The sequence below is a fragment of the Myotis yumanensis genome, unplaced genomic scaffold, assembly GCF_028538775.1.
Source record: "Myotis yumanensis isolate MYYU_CA2020_CCGP unplaced genomic scaffold, mMyoYum1.0.hap1 SCAF_5, whole genome shotgun sequence".
NCBI lineage: Eukaryota > Metazoa > Chordata > Mammalia > Chiroptera > Vespertilionidae > Myotis > Myotis yumanensis.
Genome location: NW_027223756.1, coordinates 105,501,905 through 105,518,203, shown reverse-complemented (window position 1 = coordinate 105,518,203; position 16,299 = coordinate 105,501,905). Strand labels below are relative to the sequence as shown.

The 16,299-nt window shown below is 57.5% G+C and overlaps 1 protein-coding gene, 1 long non-coding RNA gene and 1 other non-coding gene across 4 annotated transcripts in view; 1 reads left to right on the top strand and 2 right to left on the bottom strand.

Moving 5' to 3' along the window:
• PRSS12 (serine protease 12) overlaps positions 1–13,714 on the top strand; it is a 68,311-nt gene extending 54,597 nt beyond the window's left edge. For both annotated transcript variants that reach the window (XM_070416891.1, XM_070416890.1), the window contains 3 exons: positions 292–414; positions 7,684–7,964; positions 11,594–13,714. In XM_070416891.1, the coding sequence (XP_070272992.1) occupies positions 292–414; positions 7,684–7,964; positions 11,594–11,901 (712 nt within the window). In that variant the 3' untranslated portion in view covers positions 11,902–13,714. The remainder of the gene's footprint in view (positions 1–291; positions 415–7,683; positions 7,965–11,593) is intronic.
• A 912-nt stretch (positions 13,715–14,626) lies between these two features.
• LOC139010025 (uncharacterized) lies at positions 14,627–15,647 on the bottom strand. Its single transcript, XR_011471463.1, has 2 exons — positions 15,320–15,647; positions 14,627–14,841 (listed from the first exon to the last, which is right to left on the bottom strand). It is a non-coding gene; the product is annotated as an uncharacterized lncRNA (long non-coding RNA).
• Positions 15,148–15,277, bottom strand: LOC139011904 (small nucleolar RNA SNORA24). Its single transcript, XR_011471715.1, has one exon. It is a non-coding gene; the product is annotated as a small nucleolar RNA SNORA24 (small nucleolar RNA).
• Positions 15,648–16,299: the final 652 nt, after the last annotated feature.

The following is a 16,299-nucleotide window of genomic DNA, read 5'->3' as shown; positions in this document are numbered from 1 at the left end:
GATTTACTAAGGGAAAACCAGCCCTGTGCCCAGTGGATGCTCTTCAGGCTGCTTGCGGGGGGGGGGGGGGGGGGGGCGGATAAGGGGGGTGGGCGGGGGGAGGACATCTCATCCCAAGGCCCAGAGGAGGGGCTGGCTTCTGGAAGGGGGTGCCGAGGTGCCCGTCTGCAGGGCGGGGGGCGCCGTTCCCACCGCAGGGGGATCTTTCATCCAGGCCCTTCGATGCCCCCAAGCCCGCCCGTCGTGTCCTAAGGACGCGCCGGACCGTGATGGCCGCCTGCTTTCTTGCAGGGGCGGCTGGCCCTGGCAGGTGTCGCTGCGCCTCAGGTCCCCCCGCGGGGACGGCCGGCTCCTCTGCGGGGCCACCCTGCTGAGCAGCTGCTGGGTGCTGACGGCCGCGCACTGCTTCAAGAGGTACGTCCCCCCAGACGGCCCAGCGTGGCTCCCTGGCCCTCCTGCCCCTCCTCCCCCAGCACCGGGGCAGGGCCAGGTCTGCCCCGGGCACGCGAGGGAGGGGCACAGGAGCGAGGGCCCTCGGGGAGCCCCCTGCTGCCCTGGGGTTAGAGCAAAGCCTAGACTAGGGGGAACAGAAGATGATGTCGGGGAGGCAGCCACGGCAGAGCTTCCCGAGAACATGGCCGAGGTGACACGGTGCCTGAGAGCAGGCGGAGACCCCTGGTTATGTGGTTAGGAAGGCGGGGAGGGGGCAGGCTCGGTTATGGTCCTTTGGGTCCTGTGTTTGTGTGTTTTAGTTTCTCTGTTTGTACCTTCTGGAGAGTCAGGTGGCAAACTGATCATTTCCTCCTGTCACACATTGTCCGTTCCGGCTGAAGTCTCCCAGTTCAGAGGCACCCCCCCCCCCCCCCCCTATACACACAGGAAGTCAGGGAGTAGCGTCCCAGTGCTCAGGGGGGTCTGCTCTGCAGCCCGCTGGCCTTCCCCTCCCCCCCACCCCGTCCCTGCTCGGGGTCCCAGCCCGCTGACCTTCCCTCCGTCCCTGCTTGGGGTCCCAGCCCGCCCCCCTTCCCCCCTGTCCCTGCTCCGGGTCCCGCTCATGGCCATTTCCCAGCCTGAACTTGGCACGTGCTGGGAATGACTGAAGCAGCTGATGAGGGTGGAGTCCCACTATGTGCTCCTCATCCTGTGCGTTTGAAAGTGCCCCAAACCACACTTTAACTAAACTGGGCGCCATGTGGTGAAGAAGTTCCCCCAAGCAAACCTTCGATGTCTGTGTTCCCACGAGCTGTGCTGTGGCCTCCTGTGGACCCGCATCCATCTGTGGGGACTGCTCGCTGCAGCGGGTTCAGCTCCTTGTTGCCGTGTCCCCCTGCGGCGGCTGGCGGGGTGGCTTCCGTGGGCGCGCGGGGCTGCGGTGGACACGCTGCCCGTTTCACCGGGACACGCGGCAGGCTGGCCGGTCCTGGGCCGGGGCATCTTTCCCTCTCGAGGTCTCATGCTGCGCCTGTGCTCGGCGGAGTCAGGGCCGAGGTGCCGGTGCTGGTGCTGGTGATGACACAGGGACGTGGCCGCTCCTCACCCGCCTCCGCGTGACGCCGTCGGCATTTCCAATTCCGCCTTCCCCGGGGTTTGGGATTTTAAAACACCCATGTGCCTGATGAGCGTCGTCTTCTTTCATGATTCTTGTTTCTGTCCTTTGCCTGCTCTTCTGTTGGATTATCTCTTGTCATTGCTGAACTGTGGGGGGGGGGGGTTTGCCTCGTGGAGCCTGGTCTTCGGCCTCGCAGTGAAGGCCGGACGGTCCACGGCGAGGGGCAGTGGCTGCCCGTGGGAGGCTTCTATACACTGACCAGCTCAGAACGGCGCTGGCTGGGAGGGGTCCGGGTTCGAGAAGAGGACTCAGAGATGATCGTGAGTGGAGTGGGGGGTCCGGCGGCCTTGCTCTGTGAATGGAGGAGGGGGTGGCGCTGGGGACCAGAGAAGCCGCGGGCGGAGTCAGCAAACGCTTCAGCGCTTCACTCCGACCCTCCCGTTGGGTCTCTGTGAGGAGTGACAGACAGGGTTCAAGGCTAAAGCACAAAAGTGGGGACATCGCCCCCAATTCCCCTCGAGGCTGAAGACTTTGATCTGACTCGGGTTCCTGGGAGGTCTCTGTAGCTCGCGTCCGGGTTTGTCTGTGGACACGGCAGGACGGCCCAGGCCTGCTCCCTCGGTTGTTGCTGGAAGTCAGTGATCTCCCGTGTTTGTAAACCAGCGTCTCGTCTATTACTCGGCGCGGCTGGAGGCTCCTAGATGGCTGCTGCGTGGCGACGGGGCTCGGTGCCAGGCGGTGGGTCGGCTGAGATGCTGCGCTCTTGGCGGGCAGCGGGCAGTGCACGTCACACCCGACCCGCTGCCTCCTGCTCACTCGAGTGTCTCCCCTGCATGCCCAGAGGGTGCAGCGGTGAGGGAGCAGGGGTGGATGCGGGCGGGGCCCCGTGGTGGCTGCCGACACGGTGCCGCCCTGACTGTGAGCAGGGAGAGGGCTGTTTTGCAAATGGACCGCTTTATCCATGGGACTCGGTCCCTGGCCTTCCCGGGGCCGTGGGCCTCCGGTTCGAGGTGCCCACGGCGGCTGCGACTCATCTCCAGTGCAGCGAGCTTCCTAAAGGCACGGGACCGAGTCCAGGGACCAGAACGAGCTGCAGATGGTGTCCTCCTGGGCTCGGGGACTTGGGGTGACACAGCCCCCCTCTAACTATCAGAAGCTCTGAAAGAGGCCCAAGGGGACAGGTTCCCCTTGTACCTGCGGAGACTGCAGGGGGGACCGAGCGCTCGGTTCCAAGGGTGGCCTTTCGGGTTCTTTAGAAGTTAGCTCTGCCCCCTCGTCAGCTGCGTCTCCCCAGCTGAACTGGCCTTGCCCGTGTGCGGCGGGTCCCCAATGTGCAGTGGGTCCCCACTCGGCCTGTGTGATGGGTCCCCGCTCGACACGGGCAGCAGGTCCGTGCTCACATGGGTGGTGGGTCCTCACTCCACCGGTGTGATGGGTCCTGCTACACAGGCCACTTCTCTCTAAGCCAGCGGTTCTCAACCTGTGGGTCGCGACCCCTTTGGCGGCCGAACGACCCTTTCACAGGGGTCGCCTAAGACCATCCTGCATATCAGATATTTATATGACGATTCATAACAGTAGCAACATGACAGTGATGAAGTAGCAACGAAAATAATTTTATGATCGGGTCACAGCATGAGGAACTGTATTTAAAGGGCCAGAAGGTTGAGAACCACTGCTCTAAGCCACGGAGCCGCCTACACAGCAGCGTGTCAGCCTTTGGGTCCATCCGACAGCAGAGCCCGTCGCAGCTGCGCTTGGGCCGCTGGAGCCCTGGTCGTGGAGGAGATGGAGGGGCCAGCACAGATGTGGCCGCCCCTGCGTGACCGGCTCTGTTCCCTCTCGCCCCTGCTGCTGCTGGTGAGGGTCACCTGGGCTCTCAGAGCGGGTGGGGCTGGGTTTGCTGAGCTGCTGGCTTCTCCTGCCGCATGTTTGGGGGTTCCCTCCGTTTCATTTGAGGGGAGTCGAAGGCCTTTCAGCAACGGCTATCCCTTAGGGTCCCTCAGTCTGTTTTCTTGCGAAGCCTGGGCCCACAGTGAGCTGTGCACGTCCAGCCGCACGGGGACCTCGGCCGCAGGTCCCCCGAGTGGTCAGCACAGCGAGCGAGCACCCGAGGGGCCTGTCACCTCTTAGCATGTCCGAGAAGCCGGGATGAAGGCGAAGGGCCTGCTGCTGGGAGTGCGCAGAGGCCTGGCCGTTCCCGGGCGGCAGGGCTGCTATGTGTTCTTGACTTGAGACCTGAGAGATCAAGCCTGTGTTTGCCTAGGAGGATGGCGGCGGGCGGGGGGCGGGGGGTGGGGTATTACTGCAAATGGTTTGGATGAAGAGGAGGCTGTGAGGCACTTTTTAAAAAATTTTTAAAATGTTTTTATTGATTTTAGAGACGGAGGAAGGGAGAGGGTACGGGGGAGAAACATCAATGAGAGAATCATTGCCGGGCTGCCTCCTGCCCGCCCCCCGCTGGGGATGGAGCCTGAGACCTCTCCTCTCCTCTCCTCTCCCTGCGTGCGCGACGCCCCACCCGCTGAGCAGCCGCGGGCTGAGGCCCCCATGTAAGCCCTGAGCCGGCACGGGTCCCGGCCGGATGAGGGGTGGACAGGCCTTTCTCGGCCGGTGGGTGATCATTTAAGGGTCTGACCTGCAGCAGGTCGGCCGCGGGGACCCCGCGAAGGGTCGTCAGAGGGGCAGTTGCTCTGTCTGCGGGAAACGGCGCTCTGGCCGCAGCGTGGAGGGTGCATTTCAAGTTACGCTTGCGATGATGCTCAGGTCAGAGCGCGAAGGGACGGCGCGTGGTGGGCTGTTGCCGTGGTCCAGGCACGAGGTGACGCGAGACGCGAGGTTGCCCGGGCTTCACGCGCATTTCAGTCAGGACTGTCCCCGTGCGGTGGCGTCCTCCTGCGGCCCACGTCTGGATCGTGGGGGACTTGCTTCTGCGGCCAGTTCAGATGCAAGGCCTAGTGCAGCCACGCATCAGCGCCTTCCACGGACTGGCTGGGGCAGATGTAATTATCTTAAAGGACATAAAGTGTTGACATGTGAAGGGAATGTCTTGTAAGTCCAGCTTAAGTTATAAGCAGCCTAGGAGACTGGTAAAGATATATCATAAACAGATGCCTCGTTTATGCCAACTTCTTTCTCTAGGCCAGTGCTGCCTATTTGGAATATAATGAGCCACAAATACAAGTCATACATGTAGCGTTACATTTATTTTCTAGTAGCCACATTAAAAGGTAAAAAGACCAAACAGGTGAAATTAATGTTAATAATACACTTTAACTCAATATGTCCAAAACATTATCATTGCAAAATATAATATAAAAATTGAGTTATTTAATTTTCCTATTATCCATAGAAACATTCATTATATATAGAGCCCTTTTTTTATACTAAACTAGGGGCCTGGTGCACGAAATTCGTGCACTGGGTGGGGGTGGGGGGGAGTGTCCCTCAGCCCAGCCTGCCCCCTCTCACATACTGGGAGCCCTCAGGCGTTGACCCCCATTACCCTCCAATCACAGAATCGGCCCCTTGCCCAGGCCCGATGCCTCTGCCAGAGGTGTCAGGCCTGGGCAGGGGACCCTCATTTCCCCCCCGATCACTGGTTCTGCCCCCCACCCAGGCCTGATGCCTCTGGCCCAGGCGTCAGGCCTGGGCAGGGGACCCCCAGACCCCTCCGATTGCTGGCTCCGCCCCTGGCCCAGGCCTGATGCCTCTGGCCCAGGATTCAGGCCTGGGCAGGGGACCCCCCTCTCCCCCCGATCACCGGCTCCGCCCTCGCCCAGGCCTGATGCCTCAGCCAGAGGCGTCGACCCCCATCACCCTCCGATTGCCTGATCGGCCCCTTGCCCAGGCCTGACGCCTCCGCCAGAGGCGTTAGGCTTGGACAGGGGACCCCCATCTCCCCCCGATCACTGGCTCTGACCCCTGCCCAGGCCTGATGCCTCTGGCCCAGGAATCATGCCTGGGCAGGGGACCCCCATCTCCCTCTGATCGCTTGCTCCACCCCCTGCCCAAGCCTGACGCCTGACCCAGGCTTTAGGCCTGGGCAAGGGGACCCTCATATCCCCCCAATCACCGGCTCCGCCCCCCGCCCAGGCCTCATGCCTCGGCCAGAGGAGTTGACCCTCATCACCCTCCGATCGCCGATCACCGGATGGGCCCCTTGCCCAGGCCTGAGGCCTCCGGCAGAGGTGTCAGGCCTGGGCAGGGGATCCCCAGCTCCCACCATTCCCGGCTCTGCCCCTGCTACCCACGATCTCTGGCACCGCCCCTGCCAAGACCTAAGGCCTCTGGTGGAGGCATTAGACCTGGGCAGGAGACCCCCAGCTCCCCGCGATCTCCTGCTCTGCCCCTGCTTAGACCTAATGCCTCTGGCCAAGGCCTTAGGCGTGGGCAGGGGACCCCCAGCTGCTCATGATTGCTGACTCCGCCCCCGTTCAGGCCTAATGCCTCTGGCCGAGGCCTTAGGCCTGGGCAGGGGACCCCCAGCTGCCCAGGATCGCTGACTCCGCCCCTGCTCCCCACGATGGCTGGTTCTGCCCCTGCCCAGGCCTAATGACTGAGGCATTAGGCCTGGGCCGGGGACCCCCAGCTCCAGGCGATTGCAGGCTCCGCCCCTGCCCAGGCCTAACGCCTCTGGCCGAGGCGGCAAAGGCGCCTGGTTCTCTGATCACAGCTGGGGGGCAGGGCAAAGGCGGCCCTGGGGGCCGCCTTTGCCCTTCCCCCGGCTCTTAGCTCCCCCCTGGGTTTCCGATCACCGTCAGTGGCAGGGGGCTTCTTCTGTCCTTTCCCTTTCGCCTCCCAGCACTGTGCCTACATATGCAAATTAGCCGCCATCTTTGTTGGCGGTTAACTGCCATCTTGGCTGGCAGTTAATTTGCATATTGCTCTGATTAGCCAATGGGAAGGGTAGCGGTCGTACGCTAATTACCATGTTTCTCTTTTATTAGATAGGATATTTAAAGTCCTGAGTTTCTTTATACTTTTAGCACGTATCCATTCAGGCTAACCTCATCTCAAGTTCTCCTGCAGACACATGTGGCTGCTGGCTACTCTACTCAACAGACACAGGTGGCTGCTGGCTACTCTACTCAACAGACACAGGTGGCTGCTGGCTGCTGTACTGGCCAGTGATGGCTTTTAAATTCTATTCCAAAGATACATGAAACATTTGAGCAGTACTTTCAAGAGTGCAACCCCAGTTTTTCTTGTTAGAAAAGTAATAAATCACTTGTGGTATTTACTTTAAAACCCGAGTACATTAATTAGGCATATTGAATCTTTATAATAGTAATATCAGTACACAGAAAGTGGGAGCTAAGTGAGAATTATCTAAACATCTGATTCTTGTCCACTATTGCTTTCTACAGTCTCAGGATGTGAAATAGCCCTAAATGTTGCTTCCATTTTGAAGTGGAGCCCAGCAGGTGATATTCTGTAGGTGCACCATGTGAAAGGCCTCTGGGTGTTAAAGAAGGAGATGAATAAAGTTGGCAATGGAGACCCTCAGGGAGGCACAGGAAGTGGTGTTATGGGTCTGTGGTAGGTGGCTGACAGCTACGTCGTCTCTGTAGCGTTGCCTAGTGTTCAGCTGGGCAGTTAAATTGCTTTCCACACGGCGGGGTTGTCAGGGCCCTGCATAGCCTGTTCGAATGTTTGGCAGTGTCTAGCTCCCAGGAATAGACGGGAGCGAGTGGGAGGGTCTGCTGTGCAGGTAGGCAGTCACTGAGAATGCCAGCTTCTCTAAGTCCACACCCGAGAACAGGTCTGGTACCCAGTGGACGCTTTCATGTTCCGGGAAGAAGTGAAGCTGAGAGCTGCTCAATGTCATTTCCCCTTCCGCAGCCTAGCACGTGGTGCCCATGGAGCCCGAGCCGGAGTTTGGTGGATAAAAGGACGGAGGGATTATGGGATGCAGCCCGGGGAGAGGGAGGTCGGGGTCAAGGGACTGAGGTCCCGTGGGGTGGGAGGATGGCTTTCGAGTCCCACAGCGGTGGGGGCAGAGCAATGGAAGGAAAGGGGGGACTTTAGGGGGCGGGCGACGTGGGACACGGGCTTGCAGTAGCTCTAGGGGCCGTCACTCGGGCGAGGACGCCTTTCAGCATCTGACGCGCTGACTAGCGCCCGCCTCTCAGGTACGGGAACAGCTCGCGGAGCTACGCTGTCCGGGTCGGAGATTACCACACGCTGGTGCCCGAGGAGTTTGAAGAAGAAATCGGAGTCCAACAGATTGTCATCCACGGGGCGTACCGGCCGGACAGCAGTGACCACGACATCGCCCTGGTCAGGCTGCAGGGGCCGGACGGGCAGTGCGCCAGGCTCAGCAGCCACGTGCTGCCCGCCTGCCTGCCGCTCTGGAGAGAGAGGCCACAGCGGACAGCCGCCGGCTGCCACATCACCGGCTGGGGAGACACAGGTAACGGGAACGACAGGCCGGGCGGTGGGCCAGGTCACCGGGCCGTGGCTGCTCCTGCGGTCCGTTGTAGAATCTTAGCGGATTCGGGCAAGTTGTTAGGAAGTCCTGCTGGGTGAGGTCATGAACTTGGGTTCCCATCCTGGGTGTGGAACTAAAGCCCGTCATACATGGGATACGGCTTCTGTGTAGGAGTTACTGTCCCCTCCCGTGCTGACGGGTCATTGTCGCTTGTAACCATCCTCACGTCAGTGCAGCAGATGGGCCTTAGAGCGGATGTGCTCACCCAAACCAGCCCGGCGGCCCTCACCTTCTGCCGGGAGCCGGTCCATCCTTGCTGTTTCAAGGGACCTGGCATATATGGCATACTGTTCTTAATATGTTTGCTCCCTTTAGCGCCATGTGTTTTAACCAAGGTCACCTCTCCGAGAATGGTTGTTTCCCCAGGTGGGGATCTTTCCCTGAGGTTAGGGAGGGGATACAACCCCTTAATTAAGTGCCAGGCGGGTAGTTAAGCTACATAATCTTTACTCCCTGGAATGGAGATAAGAAACGCCCTAACCTTTGTAATAGAAATTGACAGGATTAAAATCGGCTGGTATAAATACGGATGTAACAAGACAATAAACATCAGCTCCTCATCAGCTCCTCGTCAGCTCCTCGTCAGCTCCTCGTCAGCTCCTCGTCAGCTCCTCGTCAGCTCCTCATCAGATCCTAACCAGAACCTAGCCAGAGAACATGGCAAAAGATCCTGGACAGAACCTGGCTACAGAACTTCACTGGAGAACCTAGACAGAACATGGCAAAAGAACCTGGATAGAACCTGGCTAAAGAACCTGGTGACTGAACCTGGCTGGAGAACCTGGAGAACCTAGCGAGAGAACATGGCACCAGAACTTGGTTGGAGTTCCTAACCAGAACTTCGCTGGAGATCCTGGAGGGAGAACCTCGCTATGCTGATGAACTGAAACCAGTTTCCATGTCATTCATTCTTCGCCGACTCCGTCCACACCTTTGGGGATCCCTGGACTCGTTGGGGTTGGACCCCAACAATTGGCGCCCGAACAGGGACCCCTAGGTAAGCCCCCCCACACTCGGGACGGATAGGACTCCACCATAGAAAGAGGGTGGATAGTCTTCGCTGACTCTGTCCACACCTTTGGGAACCCCTGGAACAGGATTCCCCTAGGTAAGCCCCCACCCCCATTGAGAACCCCCCCACTCGGGACAGATAGGACTCCACCAGGGTGCTACAGACCCCCCTATAGAGGATAAGTAGGGTAAGAAGGTGGATAGTACAGAACTTAGATTGAGAAGATGTGCCATACTGAGTCCAAAGAAAGAAGACTCTGTATTGATCTTTAGATTAAGAAGATGTGCCATACTGAGTCTAAAGAAAAAAAGACTCTGTATCGATCTTTTAACACATTTGCTTGCTAGCAGAGGAGTTAAGTTTACTCCCAGTCAGACGGAATGTTTTATACAAGAAGTATGTCCATGCTTTTCTGAGGAAGGAAAGGTGCCGGAAAGGTAAATGTAGAGGCATGGGAGAAGGTAGGCTCAAGAACCTTATCCTAAACCCCACTGCAGCCTTTCCACCCCGGAAAAGTGCAGGATTGGAAATCTCTCCCTGGGGTGATAGATCAGGACTCAGGTAATAGCGGAAAGCGCCAATTCTACTCTTAAAATGGATACAAGAGAGCATTTGGGGTTTTTCCTTTTAATGCCTGCTTTGGATTGAGTAAATGCATTACGTGCATCACCACAATGGACCCAGAGAAACTCCTTGTCCCATCGTTCCAAAGACTTAGAGTTGCCCCGATGACAGAAAAGTGGAAAAAAGAAGAAAAGAAAGGCTATGCAAGGGACTGAGGTGCCAACATGGGGTCAGCTGAAGAAGTTAACAACTGAGGCCCAACAGATGGTAGAAAATCAAGAAGTGGAAGCTACTCTCTCAGCCAAGTCCGAGAACTCTGAGTAAATCAGCAAAAGAAACTTTCATTTAGCAGAAACTCACTTATTTCGTCAAATAGAAACACTTACTTACTGGAGCCTGAAAGGGGCCTGATGTACTTTTAACCTGGGGGAGAGGAGATGCTTGTATGTTTCCACAGGATGCAGAATCACCTGTGTGGATTCCAGACCGTCTAATCCGACCTTATGTCACACAACCCTCCGTCTCCTCCTCATCCTCCTCCTCCCCGGTATCATCCATATTGTCCGACCCAGAGAGCACAGCTGACTCCTCCCCGGACACCGACACCACCATCAAGCACGGCCCTGATGGACCCTTTGATGTAGCCTTTCAACTCACTGACGCTTCGGGAAGCCCATCGCCAATGGCTGCCCACTAGCCGGATCAACAAGGACAACCAAACCACCAACTTGAGGACAGCTGAAATCCCTTGACTAAAGAGGCCAGCAACCTTCTACAGGAACAAGGCTCCATGTGCGCTCCATCCACTATGTTTATAGCTATGCTCACTGTCATTGCTTGCCAGTCTTCTTCTGAGTCTTAAACAACCCAATCCGAGAGGTGGCCGCTAATTTACATGCGCTATCATTTAAAAAATAAAAAAGGGGGAATTATTGCTGGGGTCCAACCCCAACGGGTCCAGGGATCCCCAAAGGTGTGGACGGAGTCGGCGAAGAATGAATGACATGGAAACTGGTTTCAGTTCATCAGCATAGCGAGGTTCTCCCTCCAGGATCTCCAGCGAAGTTCTGGTTAGGAACTCCAACCAAGTTCTGGTCAGGATCTCCAACCAAGTTCTGGTGCCATGTTCTCTCGCTAGGTTCTGTCTCTAGGTTCTGTAGTCAGGTTCTCTAGCCAGGTTCTCCAGCCAGGTTCGGTCGCCAGGTTCTATCCAGGTTCTTTTGCCATGTTCTGTCTAGGTTCTCCAGTGAAGTTCTGTAGCCAGGTTCTGTCCAGGATCTTTTGCCATGTTCTCTGGCTAGGTTCTGGTTTGGATCTGATGAGGAGCTGACGAGGAGCTGATGAGGATCTGATGAGGAGCTGATGTTTATTGTCTTGTTACATCCGTATTTATACCAGCCGATTTTAATCCTGTCAATTTCTATTACAAAGGTTAGGGCGTTTCTTATCTCCATTCCAGGGAGTAAAGATTATGTAGCTTAACTACCCGCCTGGCACTTAATTAAGGGGTTGTATCCCCTCCCTAACCTCAGGGAAAGATCCCCACCTGGGGAAACAACCATTCTCGGAGAGGTGACCTTGGTTAAAACACATGGCGCTAAAGGGAGCAAACATATTAAGAACAGTATGCCACATATGCCAGGTCCCTTGAAACAGCAAGGATGGACCGGCTCCCGGCAACCTTCTATGCGCAGTTCAGGCGCCGAGGCCTGTGCACCTGCTCTCGGGGGCTCTGTCTGTACGAGTCCACAGTGCTGCTAGTTCGTCTTCCGGACTCGGTGCTGAGAAGCGGGTTAGCGGAGGGTAAGGTGCCGAGTGGCAGCATGACAAAGGCAGGCGGTGGCCTGTGTGCGTTTAAACTGCACTCATGTCACAGGAGCGCTTTTATTTGAAAGATGTTCATGTTCCTGAAACTGCCCAGGGCAGCTCCTTCCGCAGGACGGTAGCTGGAAGCTAACCGGTGTCTGGTTTGCAGGGCGAGCCTACGCCAGGACGCTGCAGCAGGCCGCCGTGCCCTTGCTGCCCCGGAGGCGGTGCGAGGAGCGCTACCAGGGCCGCTTCACGGGAAGGATGCTCTGCGCCGGGAGCCTCCACGGACACAGCCGCGTGGACAGCTGCCAGGGGGACAGCGGCGGGCCCCTCGTGTGCGAGCGGCCGGGAGCCGGCTGGGCCGTGTACGGGGTGACCTCCTGGGGCTATGGCTGTGGAGCCAAGGGTTCGCCCGGCGTTTATACCAAAGTTTCAGCCTTTGTTCCTTGGATAAAAAGTGTCACCAAACTGTAATTGGTGGAACCCTCAAGGAAATACTTAAAAAATGTGTTGGCAACTTTCAACCTCAGCGTTGGTCCTCAGCCAGAGGCCCGCCAATGGGGCCCGAGGCCCCGGGTGTGCTGTTGGTAGGACGGTGTCCCCTCCGCTGCCTGGGAGAGCTTGTGGCGTGACCGTTTCTGTAGAACCTCGATGTGGTACTGATTATCCTGAATTAGCATCGACGCCTCCCAAGCTAGTCCCACTGGGGACTAACTTTATTCTCATTTGAACCTTATTTAACTCTATTTCTCAGAATCCTCTGGGTATTACTGTATATACTGATGGTGCAATAACGCTGTTTTTACCTTTATTTGGAGAACTTATAACTGAATCAGTGACATATGGGTTCACATTAAGTGCCCATGTTTGACGGGAAAAATACTCATGACCTCACTCAGAGTTACAGTGCCCTTGTTTCCTGTTTACACACGTTTAAGCTAAAGGCTGACAAAGCTTCACGCGTGTGATCTCTGTGGCCTTCGTCAGGTGAGATAAGGGCCGAGGGAAGGGACCTACTGGATAGGCTGTCACGGCACATGCATGAACGAGGCCTCTGCACCAGGCACACGGCAATCACTAGTGTTCTAGCCACCTTGTATGTAGCTAGGAAAATGTGGAAGAATTCCCCCTAACACAGTAAAGAATGTCTTCAAGTTGTTGGATGCACAACCTAATTTACCCACCTGATTTGTTAGCGTATCTACTCTGGTTACTTTTAACCATGTCACATGATAACTGGTAAACGTTTCTTCCTTAGCACTGTTTCCTGCACCATGACCTGAGGGTCATCTGCCGCTTTACCTGTAGATAGCCTGACGGTCCTGTTTAATAAACACTAACAATGCTCTCCCTGTTTATCCGGTGTAACACACTCACGGGTGTGTGCCTGGGCACCGTGTAGGCTGCCGGTGCGTGTGCCAGGGCACGGCATTGCTTACAAAAAGCTTGTCAGAAAACAGGCCTGGCTAGTGAGACAGCTGGTGGGCCTGGAATCCAAAGCTGACAGTGGCATTGTGCCCCCATGTTCTCCTGCCCAAAGGGGAGTTCCCTCGGGCTCATTCCCCAAAGTGCTAAGGACTAGCTGCCCCTGTAACCTTTCAGGACATTCCTGGTGGCAGTGCGGTCTCTGCCCAAGGATGGAAGGCATGCCCCCAGGATACTCCAGAGTCCTTCCAACAGGCGAGTCCTCCCCAAACCCCGGGTTGTTGTCTAGTTCTCCTCTATCCCAGTAGAATCATAGAAACGGGCAGAGGTCACTGCCAACTTTAGGCTTCAGAATGGTTAAGGCAGTGGTTCTCAACCTTCCTAATGCCACGACCCTTTAATACATTCATGTTGCGGTGACCCCCAACTTCATTGTTACACATAGCGATTAATCACAAAAATATGTAATTATGTTTTCCGATGGTCTTAGGTGACCCCTGTGAAAGGGTCGTTCAACCCCCAGGTTGAGAACTGCTGGGTTAAGTGATCCTTCTAAAGAGGGACTTCTTTCTCCCTTCCTTCTGTGCCAGATTGTGTCCTTTTGTAAATCCTGAGCTTTAGTAAAACTGGTGCTAACCTAACGGTGCTTTGCTTTATTGTAGAGCTGCAATGCTGTATCAAGTAGAGCAACATTATCAAAAGCCTGAGCTTTTAGGTGTTAAAGGGAACTTTTATTTAAAAGTGGCATAAAGTTCCCTTCAACCTCCAACTCAAACTTCTGGTTCAAAATATACTTTTCTAATTTGTTGACTGTGACTTGTTACGATACAAACGTGTAAATAAAGTGCAGCCTTTCACCTTGTGCAGTTGTCGAATTTGTGTGGGTGACTCCTCTCCCCTAGAGGCGGTTAGACATGAACAGCACGGACGACGGGCCGGAGACTCACCAGGGCACAGAGCTCCAGATGCCTGGCCAGCGTGCTCAGTGGCTCAGCCTAGTCCTATGAACCAGGAGGTCATGGTTCAATTCCACCAGGGCACGTGCCAGGGTTGTGGGCCAGTTCCCCGAATCCCTGGTGCAGGAGGCAGCCAATCAATGAAAATATATTACAAAAAACCCTGGGAAAACAGCACCTCGCCCCCAGGGTAACCTCCCCTCCCCTAGTGTATCACTGGTCATGCCGTTTGGACCCTGACCTTTTTCTCCCTAAAGATAACACCCAGGCCTGTTGTTTCAGCTCTAGGCCCAGAAAAGCAAAACCTGACAAGTGGTACACGGCTGCCTCGGGACCCCCTGCCCTGGCACCTACCCATCAGTGATCACACCTAGAAAGCTGAGGAATATTCTATTAATACCCTCACCTAAGATTTCCACCTATAAGAGCTAAATAGCTCAGGACAAAGGACCAGCAAACACTCCCCCAAGGAGCACTGTGCCACCCCCCCCCCCCCCACCTCTAAGGGTTCCAGGAGACTCCACCCAGGGGAGCCATGGGCAGCAGCAGCTCGTCCTGGGCTAACCCCCGAACCTGTCTCCAAGGCCCCCTTTCTCAGTGTACCCCTTCCCTTGGAATATCCCCGTTCTCCTTAAATAAAGTCGATGTTCTTTAATCACTGCTGGAGATGGCTGTCTCACTTGCCCGCACACCACGGACTTTAACCTCTCAGGGGTGACCTGGTTCTCCTGTATCCACTTCCCCGAATGCTCCCCCGACAGAGCACCTGCACCTGTAAGCACCTTCCCACCCAGTGATCAGCCAGGGCACACGGAACAGCCAGAGGAACCAGCACTTTATTTAATCCTAACAAGCACGCACTCATCTGCCAACATCCAGGCATAACTGAATATACTTCCTGTAGTTCCCAGAACATCGTTTTGTTCCCATTGCATCATTTCCCAGCCATCCCGGAGCTGCCGACTCGAAATCCCGTTGTCCTGGGCATGCAGGAGGCTCCCGGAGACTCACCCGCGGCAGGGCCTTCTCGTCCCTGGAAGGGAAGAACAGCTTTACAACATTCCCGTCTGCGCCCTAACTCACAGGGCGGAGGCCGCAGCAGGGCGCTCGGTTACCCCCGGCTCATTACCCTCCCGAGTTACAGACCGCCGGCAGGACGGCCAGTTCCGGCCTCCCGGGTCCTTCGCAGTAAGACCAGCTCTGAAATACGGACGGAAAGGAACGTACCGGCCCGTATGCTTCCCATCACCCATTGCAGCCATTAGTCCAACCTCGCAGAAACATTTGAAAAATACATCTCGGCGCAGTCACCCCGCACCCCCAGGGCTGCAGACGTGAGGAATGTCACTTGTGCAAGTCAGAATCTGATACCAATTAAATGGTGACAGCTTTGCCAATAAACAAGAGGATGCTCTTCCATGGCTAGGAAGGGAGACTGCCACAGAGACAGGTCCCAAAGACACATGGAGACCCCGCCCGCCCGCGACACGGCCGCGAGCGACGCTACTCACCCGCCGGCTGCAGGCGTCCCGCTCGGCCACTGGGCGCCGCGTGGACCCGACCGTCCGGGACTCGCCGGGGCGCATGCGCGCCGCCTGGGACTCGGCACCTAGAGCTGCACGTGGAGGCCGCGCGGCCTAAGGCGCCCCGAGTCAGCCCCGGCCTCCCAGCCCGCGGGCTGCCGACCCCGACCTCGACCTGCCGCCGCAAGGCCCTCGCGTGGGCTGCATGTTGTCGAGGCCCGAGGGCTCCGTCCCAATCATCGCTTTAGCGCACAGAACGCGGCCCCGCACCAACCACGACCGCTCACAGACCCACACGCAGCGCGGCCCAGCGGGGAAAGGCCGCACGCTCCTGCGCACGCGCTCTTATACGGCGGATGACGCCCTTCCGGGGCGCGCCGCGAGGGGCGGGGCTGGGAGGGAGCGAGCGCGCAGGCCCCGCCCCAGCTCCTCCCACGCCCCTGGCAGCGGGGCAGCTCCCGAGGCTTCCGAGTCGGACGCATGCGCAGACAGGGGCAGCCAAAAAGTTCTCGCGAGAACTGGAGATCCCGACGCGGGAGGGCGCTCGGCTGACGGGTGGAGAGATTGAGTCCAGCCTTTTCCGGGTAGTTACCGTCGAAGTGGCCGGTTGACGAGTCCCCGCGAGTTCACCTTCGGGTGGGTTAGGCCACAGAATGGCGCGGCGGTCGGGGGCGGGGCCGGGCTCTAGGGTTTGCTGGCGGCTCGGCCTGACGTCACCAGGGTAGGGGGGCGGGGTCAGGCGACGCTCTGGAGGCCCCGCAGGTGCGTCCCCGGGCGTCAGTGTCCCACCCCGCGGCCCCCTCCCCGCCGCCCGGCGCTGGCGGTGCAGGTGCACCTCCGGGCCGCCGCCCGCGACGCGGGGCTGCGGGCGCGCAGGGACAGGCCGGGCGCCGGGCACGTGCGCTTCCTGCCGCCCTGCACCCTCTCGTGGCAGCCCTGCTGCCGTGCGCCGGGCCTCGGCGGACCCG